The 13,559-nt window shown below is 45.5% G+C and overlaps 5 protein-coding genes across 5 annotated transcripts; 3 read left to right on the top strand and 2 right to left on the bottom strand.

The window, feature by feature from the left end:
• Positions 1–565: 565 nt before the first annotated feature.
• Positions 566–1,477, bottom strand: N7495_000919 (uncharacterized protein; the record flags this gene model as incomplete). Its single annotated transcript, XM_057203589.1, has 1 exon — positions 566–1,477. The coding sequence occupies one exon, from the start codon at positions 1,475–1,477 to the stop codon at positions 566–568; it is 912 nt and encodes a 303-aa protein (XP_057067662.1).
• Positions 1,478–5,257: 3,780 nt separating this feature from the next.
• Positions 5,258–7,480, top strand: N7495_000918 (NACHT nucleoside triphosphatase; the record flags this gene model as incomplete). Its single annotated transcript, XM_057203588.1, has 5 exons — positions 5,258–5,293; positions 5,342–5,447; positions 5,502–6,350; positions 6,417–7,260; positions 7,315–7,480. 5 exons carry the CDS (start codon positions 5,258–5,260, stop codon positions 7,478–7,480), a joined length of 2,001 nt encoding a protein of 666 aa, XP_057067661.1.
• Positions 7,481–7,804: 324 nt separating this feature from the next.
• On the top strand, positions 7,805–8,773 carry N7495_000917 (ankyrin repeat domain-containing protein; the record flags this gene model as incomplete). Its single annotated transcript, XM_057203587.1, has 2 exons — positions 7,805–8,317; positions 8,360–8,773. The coding sequence occupies 2 exons, from the start codon at positions 7,805–7,807 to the stop codon at positions 8,771–8,773; spliced, it is 927 nt and encodes a 308-aa protein (XP_057067660.1).
• Positions 8,774–10,929: 2,156 nt separating this feature from the next.
• N7495_000916 (uncharacterized protein) lies at positions 10,930–11,926 on the bottom strand (the record flags this gene model as incomplete). The annotated part of the gene is made up of 5 exons (XM_057203586.1): positions 10,930–11,141; positions 11,169–11,252; positions 11,296–11,412; positions 11,497–11,770; positions 11,795–11,926. The coding sequence occupies 5 exons, from the start codon at positions 11,924–11,926 to the stop codon at positions 10,930–10,932; spliced, it is 819 nt and encodes a 272-aa protein (XP_057067659.1).
• Positions 11,927–12,360: 434 nt separating this feature from the next.
• Positions 12,361–12,876, top strand: N7495_000915 (uncharacterized protein; the record flags this gene model as incomplete). Its single annotated transcript, XM_057203585.1, has 2 exons — positions 12,361–12,727; positions 12,809–12,876. The coding sequence occupies 2 exons, from the start codon at positions 12,361–12,363 to the stop codon at positions 12,874–12,876; spliced, it is 435 nt and encodes a 144-aa protein (XP_057067658.1).
• Between the last annotated feature and the right edge of the window lie 683 nt (positions 12,877–13,559).

Here is a 13,559-nt window from a genome sequence, read left to right as displayed (position 1 = left end):
CATTTTTTTTTAACCCAGAAGAACCCGATGCACCCTTTGAACAAAGGTTTCCGTTGATGTTTGAGGGAGGCAGTACATGTCATTCACTAAAAAAGAGAACTATGAGTTACGCGAACAGTTCGAAGTAGGAGAGGACATCTCACGGATTACACCTGTGATTTGGCCAGCTTCACGTTGGCGACCAAATGAGTGTCTGTCCGCGTCCGCGTTCGCAAGTATAAAACCTGCGGACATTTGCGGAGTAACATCTCTAAAGATAGGAAAACGGAAACTGGAAAAAGGAACTAGAAAATTATGCCTCGAGAATCTTCTTTCTCGGGCTTGGGGTTTTTCATTTTGTCTATCTGAAACCTGCTGGTCCACCTGATAAGGCGGTCTGGGCAGTTCTGTTCTCTGGACAACCGAAACGAAGGGGAACAGCAAAAAGGAACTGGAGAAGAGACAAGTCGGAAAAGTAAACGAGAGGGAATAGCAAAAAGGAACCGGAGAAGAGAGTCAAGAGACTGCCGGTAGCTGGAAGTCGGAAAAGGAAACGAAGGGGAATAGCACGTAGAAGAAGTGATTCTTACATTGGTCGCAGACCCTGGTGATCCAGGGTTCTAGCTGCAACGACGCGAAACTTGTTCAAATTGAACTCGAGGAGATCGTGGGGGTTTTGGCCATCCAGGATAAACGCTGATCCAAATACGTCTTCCCGGGTCACGCATAGGGGCAGTTGAGGGACGTTGGGGACGGGAAAAATATATCTTTCTTCATCTTTCTGGGCGACACCCTGTCTATTCAGCCTCCAGAATTCGATTTTTGTCTTGACCCGTTTGTGGGCCTGTTTGAAGTGTTTCACGAGCACTACCAAACGAACAGTCGGAGCTCCTCCCAGAAGAACTCTTCGTGCATTCTCTTTTAGACTTTCATAGGACTGGGAAAATCCAGCTTCGAATAAGATGCTGGGAACAGGAGAGAGCTTTTTTCCCTGAGAGTCGAAGCCGGATGAAGGGGCGCGGTACGATATGAGACCAGTATCTGGCTCTTTTTTCAGATTTCTCCGGGGTGCTCGTGGAGGATTTGGTACGGGATTGGGAAGATTGACCACAGGGCTTGAGAGGATCCACAGATCCTCTACCTCGTTCGGCGTCAACTGTCCTCGCAGGGCCCAGTCAATCACGCATTTCGCAAGCCAGGTCACAACACTGTCGTGGGTCCATGAGGGCATTCTCAGCTCCAGAATGCCGTCTTCTGGGGACGCGGTTTTTCGGATATCCGGGTATTCATGATCCAGTATGTTCCATAACGAATTGCAGAGCCCAAAGGTTAGGTCTGTCAGAATGACGAATTGATCAAGCTGTTGAAGGAATTTAGATTCTTCCAGGATTTTCAGTGCTACTTCCGCAGAGGGAACACCTCCAAGGGAAAGAGAGGCGTCAGGTGATTCATCCCCGTCGCGGTTTCCGTCATTATATGGTTCTTGAAAATGTTCCATGGTGATAAATGGCGAACTGGAGTGGAGATTGTGGAAGGTGGGTCTCCGAGGCGGTTGTTATGAGTACTGTGACTCAGGAATCCTGCTTGAGGCTCCGGGAGGCAGCCAAGATCACAAGATCTTCGTTCCAACACCTTTCAATAATCAAAAGAGCATTATAGGAACGAGTTTATCTCCTTGTAAATTGTCAGTTGATTTCGCATGTCTGGAAACCTTATGAAGATAATGATGAAAAAGAAAGTAAACCACTCAACTCTAAACTGTGGATTCAACGCCACCTATAGCTTACATGAACTAATCAGGTTAGGTACTGAGAGACCCGAACCTGGACCTAGACCGCTTTTGGATGGCGGAGGTGGATGTGGCTTGGGGACTCAAGACAAGCCGGAGCGAAGAAATGGGATGAAGAGAAAGAAAAAACTACCCAAGGGCGATAGCTGGAAGAGAAACCTGGATTCTGGAATCTGTAAACTAGAGACTAGAAGAAGAAAAATGAAGGCTGTAAAAATCTTTATCTCTGGGCATAGTATTCATTTTGTAAATTATGCTATCATGAACTACGATGGGCGGTGTGGTTGTGTGCCTGAGGCATGATTCTGCCTGGGGTGAGAGACTGGTCTCAAGATCTTCCTGGGTTTAGGCGGAGAGTCGCATAGTAAATATCACAAAGATACCACATGAGCGACGCCAGCGATCAGCTTCTATACCGTGAGCAACCTGGAGTGTGAAGCAGATGCCTCGTTAAGAGCGATATTGAGGAAGCTCTGAGTTTCTTTCACGACGCCCACGGCCATTTTACCGTATCTATTACTCTGGATCGTATGATTGGTAACATTTTCTGCAGGGATGTGAACGATTTAACGATTCAACGATTGTAATCGTTGAAATCGTTCAATCGTTAAGATTTTCTGATTATGTAAAAATCGTTAAATCGTTAAATCGTTGATCGTTAATCGTAAATCGTTAAAATCGTTAAAATCGTTAAAATCGTGAGAATCGTTATACTATACCTAAATAAGAAGTGTTACGACTAGGGATGTTATCTGCCATTTTATCTGCCATTTTTGCTAACGTAATTCCCTGATAAACGGTCCACCCCACCAAACTTGAAAATAACGCATCGAATTCAATTCCACTTTTAGATACAAAAACATAATAAACTTAACTAATAAACACGACTGGGACACTTAGTGTATGGCCCTTTTTCCCACACCCAGAACAGGTAACTTCGCGCCGAATTGGTGCTGAAATAGGCAAATCGGTTTCAATTGGGCCAGTTTCAACAGGTTCAGGTATAGATATATATCTCTCTTCAACACCATTCTCCCCCACCACAGACACCTGAATCTCTTCTAGACTCCCTAAACTCCCTGTGTGCGACACTTGCTTCTTACTAGCTTTCCTTTTTTTTTACCTGTTTTCTATTTGTCGCTCGCTTGGCGAGCGTAGCTAGCTAATCGCTCGTTACTGAGAACGGTGCTTGAGTTCTTACTGCAGTAAAAGGGAATTGGAGTTCATTGCAGTAGAAAGAAGTTGGTGAGCTTCAACAAACCACTACTCAACACCGTAGACAAACCACCAAGTGTAGTGGTCTCTACAGTACTGAATATTGTGGTTGTTGTGAAGTCTGCTTTTTCATTGATGAAAGAACTAGCTACTTATAGTATATGGGCGCCCCTCTGCCCTGGACGAATGTCAACATTCGTCCGAGACAGAAGAGACGGTGAAGACGGGACATTACTGTCGCGAATGCACATCGCTCAAGGGTGTCGTTTGCGATGAATGCATATCGTTCAAGGATGCCGTGATATACTAATCTAGTTCCAGAGTCACTGTCTTGGCAGAAGCTTTTTCGGCCGAAATACTTTCCGTCTGTTGATGGCCTTGTTTCTCGGCTGTCGCAACACTATTGGCTTCTTCTAAATGACTCCAACGATCGTGTAGAAAGATATGGTGGTGTACAGTACGGGTAGTGCGATCGTAATGTCTCTGTATATCCCTCTTAATAGGCGAAGGGAGTAAACTAGAACTAGATTCTAGTGCAGAATCGATGCGAGATCTCGATTCTAAAAGCTTTTTAAGTGTCCAGATTGAATCAGGATCACTATCGCTTCCAGAAGATAATGGTCGATCAGGAAGTAAAGAGAGTGGAGGTGTGAAGGGCTAAAGCTAATCTTGAATTCAGAACTAGCTAGGCACATGCTGTTTACAAAATCCTTGAAGAACGTAAACAATTCGGGGTGGAATCGTGAGGTATGCGGTTGGTGGGTCACGTGGTACAACCACGTGATAGTTCACCAGGATTCAACCTGTTACAGCAGGCTACCCGCTACGTGGCGAAATTCATGATTTAAACAGGTCTCCTCGGGCAATTTAGGCATATAGACGCTGGATCTGACTCTGAACAAGACGAAGACCCAGACTAGAGGAGACTACGACACATAGCTATGAAGGGTGCAACGGGGTGAAGACGCTGGGTGTTAGGAACAACGAAACCTAAGGCTTACCGAGAAGCTTCAGAAGAATACATCGATAACTTCAATGAACAACAAAAGGAGGAAAACAGGAGCGGGGCAGAACTTAAGGAGTGGTGAGAGCAGAAACAGGGAAGGGGTGATTTACAAGCGACATTACACAGAGGGCGCTACGTGTTAAAAAGTGGGATATGGGTTGTGGGATTTCGGTTTACAATGGCGCAACACCGCATTTCTTCTGTATCTATCTTGACATTCTGGCGTTCGGAATACTCCTGATTCCGCCGGAGGAAACGCCTGCATAGCCATACGCTACTAGTTAGGCTGCATCAGGTTAATAGAGTATTTATTGATTGATTGATTGATTGACCCTTCCAATACATCGGACAATCATCGCCAAATTAAACTACTAGGAAGGAAAATCCAAGGAAAATCTCACTGGGTAGTAATATTGAATTATAGAGCAATCAATTAATCTAGTAAGGCATCCAAGGGCTGACATCCTGCTTAGACATGTTCATTGGGTTGGGTAAACCCATACCCAACCCAACCCAACCCACAATGGGCTGGGTATGGGTCAGAAATTTTACCCAAAACCCATATGGGTTGGGTATGGGTTTGAAGTAAAACCCACAGCCCATAAACCCATCTTTTTGCCAAGACTTTTATTTCACGTGATATTTGTCACCTAGTTAGTACTAGATTGAGGCAAAAATTAGGCACTAAGGCACTAATTACCCTAATTTAGTTTAGGTTGAGGCGAAAATCAGGCATTAAGGCATCAAAAATACCCATATGGGTATGGGTTTACCTTACCCCTGATGGGTTGGGTATGGGTCAAAATTCATACCCATACCCAACCCATGCACATGTCTAATCCTGCTGTTTCTTTATTTGTTAAGTGGGGTTAAAGCCCGCCAATAGTATTTTTCATCTTGCCGCCCGCTGAGAAGCATGATTTGATATAATTAGGAAGCCGCGCGGTGTGAGTGGGCAGAGAAGGCACAGGTAATTCCTGGCTTAGAGTGGTAAGAGTCATATGATGAGGCTGAAGACGTACCCCTCTTTTAGCTCGTTAGAGTCCAGCTGAAACTCTCTTAATGAACCACATTAAATTCTTTTAAAACAACTACTCCTTGACATCCGCCTATTTATCCACTATTCACTTTAGGACCTTACTCTACTACTGATAATAACCGACTACCTATTATGGTCTAGGAGAGAAAGAGCGCTTGATTAATTATATTAAGCATTACTCTCTTACACACCTAGAAATTCTACCTAGTCAACTTGTTTATCATCCAACATGACCGAGAATTCCCAATCTCAGCTAGAGCAATCAGTATTAGCAAAAGACAAAGCTATTACTGATACACTCCTATGTTAAAAGCGACTCCCACATGACGCCTATACAATCGCCTGGATTGCTGCTCTTCCCATCGAGCGGGCCGCTGCAGAAGCGATGCTCGATGAGGAACAACATGCAACTCCAACCGGCTTCACTAGACACTAAACCGACCCGAATGTTTATATATGGGGTCGCGTGGGAGAGCACAACATCGTCATCGCCTCTCTGCCTGCTGGGGTCTACGGAACCACCTCGGCTGCTACCACGGCTTCGAGCCTGCTTGCCTCTTTGCCATCCATCCGTGTTGGTTTTTTAGTGGGTATAGGCGGCGGCATTGCTCGACCAGATGATGACTATGATATATGTTTGGGAGATGTTGTCGTGAGCCAGCCTAGTGGGAGCATGGGCGGGGTCTATCAATACGACTTGATTAAGGCAAAGTCTGGTGGCAAGCATGAGCTTAAAGGCTTCTTAGGGAGGCCTCCGACAGTCCTTCTTAATGCGATCGCCAGCATCCAGGCCAATCATGAGCGGAGGGATTCCAAGATTTCCTATTTCCTTCAAGAAATGCTAGAGAGAAACCCGAAGATGGGCAGGAGATATAAGAAAAACCCTAGCTATGCTCACCAGGGCTTCGAGAATGACCGCCTCTTTAAAGGTTCATACGACCACATCGTAGGCCCAGACTGTTGGAGTTGTGACCCGAGTGATGAAGTTCAACGCGATCGTCAAGATGATACTGACCCCGAAATCCACTATGGGATCATCGCATCTGATAATACACTTATCAAAGATGCTGCTGCTCGCGATAAGATTGTTGCTGACATCGGCGAGGATTGCATCTGCTTTGAGATGGAGGCGTCTGGCCTGATGAATCATTTCCCTTGTCTGGTTGTCCGGGGGATCTGCGACTACGCCGATTCTCACAAGAATGATCGATGGCAACGATATGCTTCGGCGACTGCCGCTGCATATACTAAGGAGCTTCTAGCTTATGTACCAGCTGCAGAGATCCAAGAGACCAAAAGGGCACTAGAGGTACTTCAATTAGGTTAGTTCTATTAAGTACATGAGCTAAATTGCACCTGAAAGTGACACTAGTTCTGATTATACGTAGTCCAACAACAGATCGAGAGCGTGCAGCAAACTATAGTTGAGGCAAAAACTGTAACCGATTCCATCAGATCCGACCTTCAAACTGATCAGATTAGGCGATGGCTTCGTCCCCTAGATCCGTCTACAAATGCCAACCATGCGAGGACACTGCGCCATAAGGGGACAGGCGCTTGGCTCCTGGAAAATGCCGTCTTCCAGTCGTGGCATTCGGGTTCATATCAATATATATGGCTACACGGACTTGCGGGATGTGGAAAGACGGTTCTTAGTATAACTGTGCTTGATCATCTCGCGAAGGGAAATGACGGCCTTATTCTTAGCTTCTTCTTTGACTTTAGCGACACCATAAAGCAGACTTTGGATGGCGTGCTTCGCTCTCTTGCTTTCCAACTTTACCGAAATGGAGTTGACTCTACAATTAATCTTGATGCTTTATTTCAGATAAATCAAAATGGTAAAGAGCAACCCACAACAGAGGCGCTCTGGGTCGTTGTTTTTAAGATGCTTAGAGCCCAGAGGAAGGTTTCTATCATTATAGACGCATTAGACGAATCAAAAACGAGGGATAAAGTTCTTGAGTGGATCGAAGATGTGGTATCTAGACCAGAGTTGGACCATGTCCAGCTGCTTTTTACCGGGCGACCTGAATCCGAATTTCTGCGCCACATGCCCCCTTTGATAGGAGAGAAAAACTGCTTACCTATAGATAAGCAGGCGATTAACTCCGATATTCGATCGTGGGTCGCAGCTCAGCTTTCTCAACGGCGTGATTTTACAAGGAAACCCTTATCCGAGAATCTTCTCGAAGAGATCTGGAAAAAGGTAGGCGATGGAGCTGACGGGATGTGAGATATCACTGCTTCAGTCGTTAAATGATGGATCGCTGACGCCTTATTTAGGTTCAGGTGGGCGTTCTGTCAATTAGATAGCCTGGCTCGATGTCGTCATAAGGCAGCTATAGAGGAGGCTCTCGCATCTCTACCTATAGATCTCAATGACATATACCAGCGCATGATCAAAGGAATACCAATAGAGCTTAAGAGTGACGCTATACGCCTGCTATAATTCTTGGTATACTCCGAGCGACCTCTCACTCTAGCAGAGGCTAAAGAAGTAATAGCCACGTAGATCGAAAACAAGTCGCGAGGATTTAATATCAAGCATCGATTGTTTTACGAGACCGATGTTTTGGGTTACTGTCCGAGTTTGTTGACAGTTATTCACACCGCCGATATAGAATTACATCTTGCCCATTTTTCTGTCAAAGAGTACCTTCTTAGATAGGATAATTTTGATACACTGCCAGCCAGTATTTCTATCACAAAGACATGCTTGACTTATCTTACGGATATCAATGGTAGCAACAGAGGGATCAAACAGAATTTCCCGATGGCAAGATATGCGGCAGAAGTCTGGACAGACCATGCTGTGTTGGCTCAGGATGCGAGAGATATAGTTGAATTAGCAGTCGGCTTCCTAGAAAAAGAATTGACATTCCAACGATGGGCTCGCTTGTATCAGGCTGATATAAGTTGGGATCATGATCCTGGTCCTCCGCGAGGCTCGAGACTCTACTATGCCTGCTTTGCTGGCCTGCTAGTGCCAGCACAAGATCTTATTAGTAATGGAGAAGACGTGAATGCGCAGGGCGGCTTCTACGGCAACGCTCTCCAGGCCGCCTCGTTCGAAGGCGATCTCGAGATTTTCAAGATTCTTGTGGATAAGGGAGCAGACGTGAATGCGCAGGGCGGCTTCTACGGCAACGCTCTCCAGGCCGCCTCGTATAACGGCCATCTCGAGATTGTCAAGATTCTTGTGGATAAGGGAGCGGATGTGAATGCCCAGGGCGGCAAATACGGCAACGCTCTCCAGGCCGCCTTGTTCGAAGGCGATCTCGAGATTGTCAAGATTCTTGTGGATAAGGGAGCGGATATGAATGCCTAGGGCGGCTTCTTCCGCAACGCTCTCTATGCCGCCTCGTCAGAAGGCCATCTCGAGATTGTCAAGATTCTTGTGGATAAGGGAGCGGATGTGAATGCCCAGGGCGGCGAATACGGCAACGCTCTCTATGCCGCCTCGTTCGAAGGCCATCTCGAGATTGTCAAGGCTCTTGTGGATAAGGGAGCGGATGTGAATGCCCAGGGCGGCTTCTACGGCAACGCTCTCCAGGCCGCCTCGTTCGAAGGCGATCTCGAGATTGTCAAGGTTCTTGTGGATAAGGGAGCGGATGTGAATGCCCAGGGCGGCTTCTACGGCAACGCTCTCTATGCCGCCTCGTCAGAAGGCCATCTCGAGATTATCAAGCTTCTCGTGGATAAGGGAGCGGATATGAATGCGCAGGGCGGCTTCTCTACATAGCAAATCATGACAGCTTCAAAAATCTTCAAAGAAGGGTTATGGTTAAATTTCCGCTACTATCAGATTCCTACTGTCCACAGCATTCTAAATCTTCTCTTTTTTTTCTGCTACAATGCTTGGTTGGTGAGGTATAACTAAAGGAAGTTGCACTTCCCGATTGGGAGAATAACTGTTGCGACAGCCGAGAAACAAGGCCATCAACAGACGGAAAGTATTTCGGCCGAAAAAGCTTCTGCCGAGACAGCGACTCCGGAACTGGATTAGTATATCACGGCATCCTTGAACGATATGCATTCATCGCAAACGACACCCTTGAGCGATGCGCATTCGCGACAGTAATGTTCCGTCTTCACCGTCTCTTCTGTCTCGGACGAATGTTGACATTCGTCCAGAGCAGAGGGGCGCCCATATACTATAAGTAGCTAGTTCTTTCATCAATGAAAAAGCAGACTTCACAACAACCACGATATTCAGTACTGTAGAGACCACTACACTTGGTGGTTTGTCTACGGTGTTGAGTAGTGGTTTGTTGAAGCTCACCAACTCCTTTCTACTGCAGTAAGGACTCGAGCACCGTTCTCAGTAACGAGCGACTAGCTAGCTACGCTCGCTAAGCGAGCGACAGGTTCCTAATCCATAGGTTCTCCTGGTGGGGATCTTGTATAGGGTGGCGATCCTTGTCTTTTCGGCCAGCTAGTCCCTTGTGTAATGCTCTAAATTTTTACTAGTCTATCATTCGTCTTACGCGCTTGTTGGCAGAAGTCCTTGTATAAGTCCTTCTCATCTGTTCCTGCTATAGCTGTGAGGAGCTTAGTGGAAAGGGCGTTTTTGAGATAGATCTTCTTCTGTTCTGAGTCCTATGACCATCCTTCAGCTTCTAGGATCAGGCGGTTAAACTCGTTCAGGAATTCATTAAGAGGTTTAGAGCCTTGTTTTATATAATGGAGCTTTATATGAGCCTTAGCTCTCTTATAGGGGTTGGAGAAGGCGATTTTCATCTGATTAAAGAGCTCGTTCAGAGTAAAGGTATCAGTTTTCTTGGCGTGTGTTACCCAAGGAAAGATTCGTTGAGCAGCTTCTCTCTTCAGTTGGTTTAGTGTATACCAGATCTGTTTATTCTCTCCACCTGTAACAGGTTGAATCCTGGTGAACTATCACGTGGTTGTACCACGTGACCCACCAACCGCATACCTCACGATTCCACCCCGAATTGATTACGTTCTTCAAGGATTTTGTAAACAACATGTGCCTAGCTAGTTCTGAATTCAAGATTAGCTTTAGCCCTTCACACGAAGTAACTCATTCCAGACCGATATAAAAGGCTTTAAGCTTTCGAAGAAAGTCGGTGGATGAGGATCTGCCTTGTTGGATAGCTGATATATGTTCCTCTGGATTGAAGACCAGACAGAAGTTTTCGGTAAATCATCCTAGTCTAGCGGAAAGAACCAGGATTGGTGAAGCAGGCGCTGTAAGTCGTGGTAGAGCCATCGCTTAATCATCCCCGAAAATATTGTCTCTGAATAAGGATCAATTACTGAGGCAGATATTATTTACTATAGAGTATATCGATCTTGTTGCGACAGCCGAGAAACAAGGTCATCAACAGACGGAAAGTATTTCGGCCGAAAAAGCTTCTGCCAAGACAGTGACTCTGGAACTAGATTAGTATATCACGGCATCCTTGAACGATATGCATTTATCGTAAACGACACCCTTGAGCGATGTGCATTCGCGACAGTAATGTCCCGTCTTCACCGTCTCTTCTGTCTCGGACGAATGTTGACATTCGTCCAGGGCAGAGGGGCACCCATATACTATAAGTAGCTAGTTCTTTCATCAATGAAAAAGCAGACTTCACAACAACTGCAATATTCAACTAGTAGGAATCCACTACCAGACCGGTGGATTATCTACGGTGTTGAGTAGCGGTTCGTTGGAGCTCACTGTTCTCAGTAACGAGCGACTAGCTAGCTACGCTCGCTAAGCGAGCGACAATATCATCTTTCTAGTTTCTCGAATATGAATGCTAAGAGCACCTAGGCTTCGTGGTCGTGCGGCGCAAGTAATATTATGGATACTACTAAGTGCTCTAATTGCAAGAATATCTGTTCTTTAGTGTTAATATCTAGACCCTGAAATAAAGGAAAAAACTCACACTAGGTATCTATCTTTAAGCTAGTCGCTAGTATTAGAAGAATAATCCAATTCAAGGCGAAGAATGATGTAGCCAGCCTCGTAAATAGAGACGCTGGTGCAGTTCTGGTCCCGCGAGCTAAAATCTCGAGACCTAAACCAATATTCTTTTTACCTAGAATAACTATAGTAAAGCGGCTGCCGTTTCCTTTGGTGAGTATGATAGTCGGGCTACCTTTCTATGGATAAGCCCATTTCTCACGCCTCCACTGAGGCAGTGAACCTTCTGATAGGGCAAGAATGTTGCTATAGTAAGTCACCATGAAGGTTCCCCACTCTTTATTGACTATCCACGGAATTATTGCAATGATTAATTAAGCGAGAATCACCATAAAGCCTGAAAGCCAAATATAGTCTCTCAGGCAACCTATGCTCAATGTTTTCGTCATCTAAAACCCCATAGACTGCTATTCGAAGCGCTTCCCATGGTTTCGAAGGTTGTTTGACTTTTGACTCCAATCCCAACGTGGATCTCCAGAAAGACGGAGTCCAGGTATCCCAGCTCCCTGTCCTTGGGTGAGGAGCTTCACCACTCATCTCTTCATCCAGTCTATCACTTATATCTCGAAGTAGTCTGCCAAGAACCCATGAGGTCGTTGTCCGGCTATGGCCACTTTCAGCAGCGATAATCAACATGCTTGTGTTCTCTATCGGTGGCATCAACTTTCCATCTGTTAAAATTAGAAAAGAAGCTTGTTTTGATATAGCGAGTGAATTACCGCCAACAGCTGAAAGTAGAGCCTTTATTACATAGGCGACCCAGCCGAACGAAAATGCCACCGGTGTGATCTGACGTCCCGCAAGCTGTGCCACTGCTTATTGGATGACTTCAGGGCCAAGAAGTAGCAGAATAGAAAATATGTCCCCTGGGTTCACTGATTGTGCGGCGAAGTAATCGGCCGTACTGGTCGGATTGTTGATGTTTACTGACCTACCATGGATCATTGATATCGGCGACATGATGTAGATGACAAGTTCTGAGCTGTGAAATATCTGACGCATGGATCATACGAGGCGTAATAGTGTTTTAGGATAATAACATCTAATTAGTATTAGTAATAGTCTTTTAGGATAATAACATCTAATTAGTATTAGTAATAGTCTTTTAAGATACAAGGATTACTGCAGTAGTTGCCAACCCAATCTCACCCTGGCTCACCCGTTTATTGTGTACTTTTCTCATTTCCCCCCCCCCCCGCGCGATGCTAAAGCGGAAGTACCTATAGGGTTCTTTCCAAGCCCTACTGATCAGATCTCCTTCTATTTTCCTTCTATATAATTAGTAGTTGAAATCTGGGAAAAACACTTAAATTCCCTTTCTATTCTTCAATTCCACTTGTTGATAATATCCCCTCCCAATCTAAGTTTTCAAACCACCTGTGCAAACCATCAATATGCCTTGGGATTGTATTTTCAACCAAACAGAAAGACATAGTGAACTTGACGCCGACAACTCTTTGATTCCCTATCCAACAGACCATCATGAATCTACTGTCTTTGCCCTACCAGAAACCCTAATTCCTAACAACCCAACCTTTATCCCCACGCTTACCTCACCGGTCTACGGATTCCATGATTACTCGATGGATCAACCCAGAATGCTGGATGATACTATATCCTCATCTGACCTGATTCAAATGTCGAGCTCCAATATTTCTGCTCTACCAGTTTCGAGTTCAAACGAGGCGAGGGCTCAAAACGTGACTCCGACAAATGTTATTTCCTCTCAAGAGCAGATGGTGACCTATGATCAAGCTACTCGTAGGTAAGTCTTTTAGATAATCCACCTCAATCTCTCTTTTATATAAAATCTCATCGCTAATATTAAACAAGTCTCATCAGGTGTCAATGGGCAAACTGCAGATATTCAGGTACCTTTTCCAATGACGGATCTCTATGGCGGCATATAAAAACCACCCACCTATATCATCGTTCCCTCAGGTGCTCTCAGTGTGGGCGCACCTTCAGTCGCAATGAAAATCTTCGAAGTCACAGACAGACAGTGCATCTTGAGTGGAATGGTCCAGTGGCAAGGAGTTAGGGCTGAGTGGAATGGCTCAGTAGCCAGCAGTTAGGGTTTAATGTTAAATGTTATGACAAATTGGTCTTCGGGAGGGTGGATCTTTGTGGACCTCGGAGGGCGGAACACATCTCTTGGCATATCGAATTCTTAAGATATCTCTATAACCGAGTCTTTTGGCGACCTGCTGTAATGGGAAATCTGTAATTTCTTCCGGTGCTACATTCTGATACCATTTTCGAGCGTGTCAGCATGCCAGTGCCAGCGTCCGTGTTGTAACGGGTCGATACCCGATAATATGCGCAGTCTCTGGGAAGACCGCGCTCCTGGTTCATGTGCGGAGCCGGACGAGCCATAAGAGCGGGGACCTCCTTTCTTTCCTTAGTTAATCCTTCCCGTTTAAATACACCCACATCTTACTAACAGAGCGATCTTCTCCAAGCGAGCGATTTGTCCATGCCTCAATCAGCTTAGGTGTTGGCGGCATACCCCAATTATTCAGCTGGACAATCCAGCGAACTAAAGCTTCTTCCTGCATATGATCTAAAACCTTATTGACTGGTTTTCGTTGAG

This window comes from Penicillium taxi, assembly GCF_028828555.1.
Source record: "Penicillium taxi strain IBT 34144 chromosome Unknown utg000001l_segment0_segment0, whole genome shotgun sequence".
NCBI lineage: Eukaryota > Fungi > Ascomycota > Eurotiomycetes > Eurotiales > Aspergillaceae > Penicillium > Penicillium taxi.
This window is presented reverse-complemented; position numbering and strand designations above follow the sequence as displayed.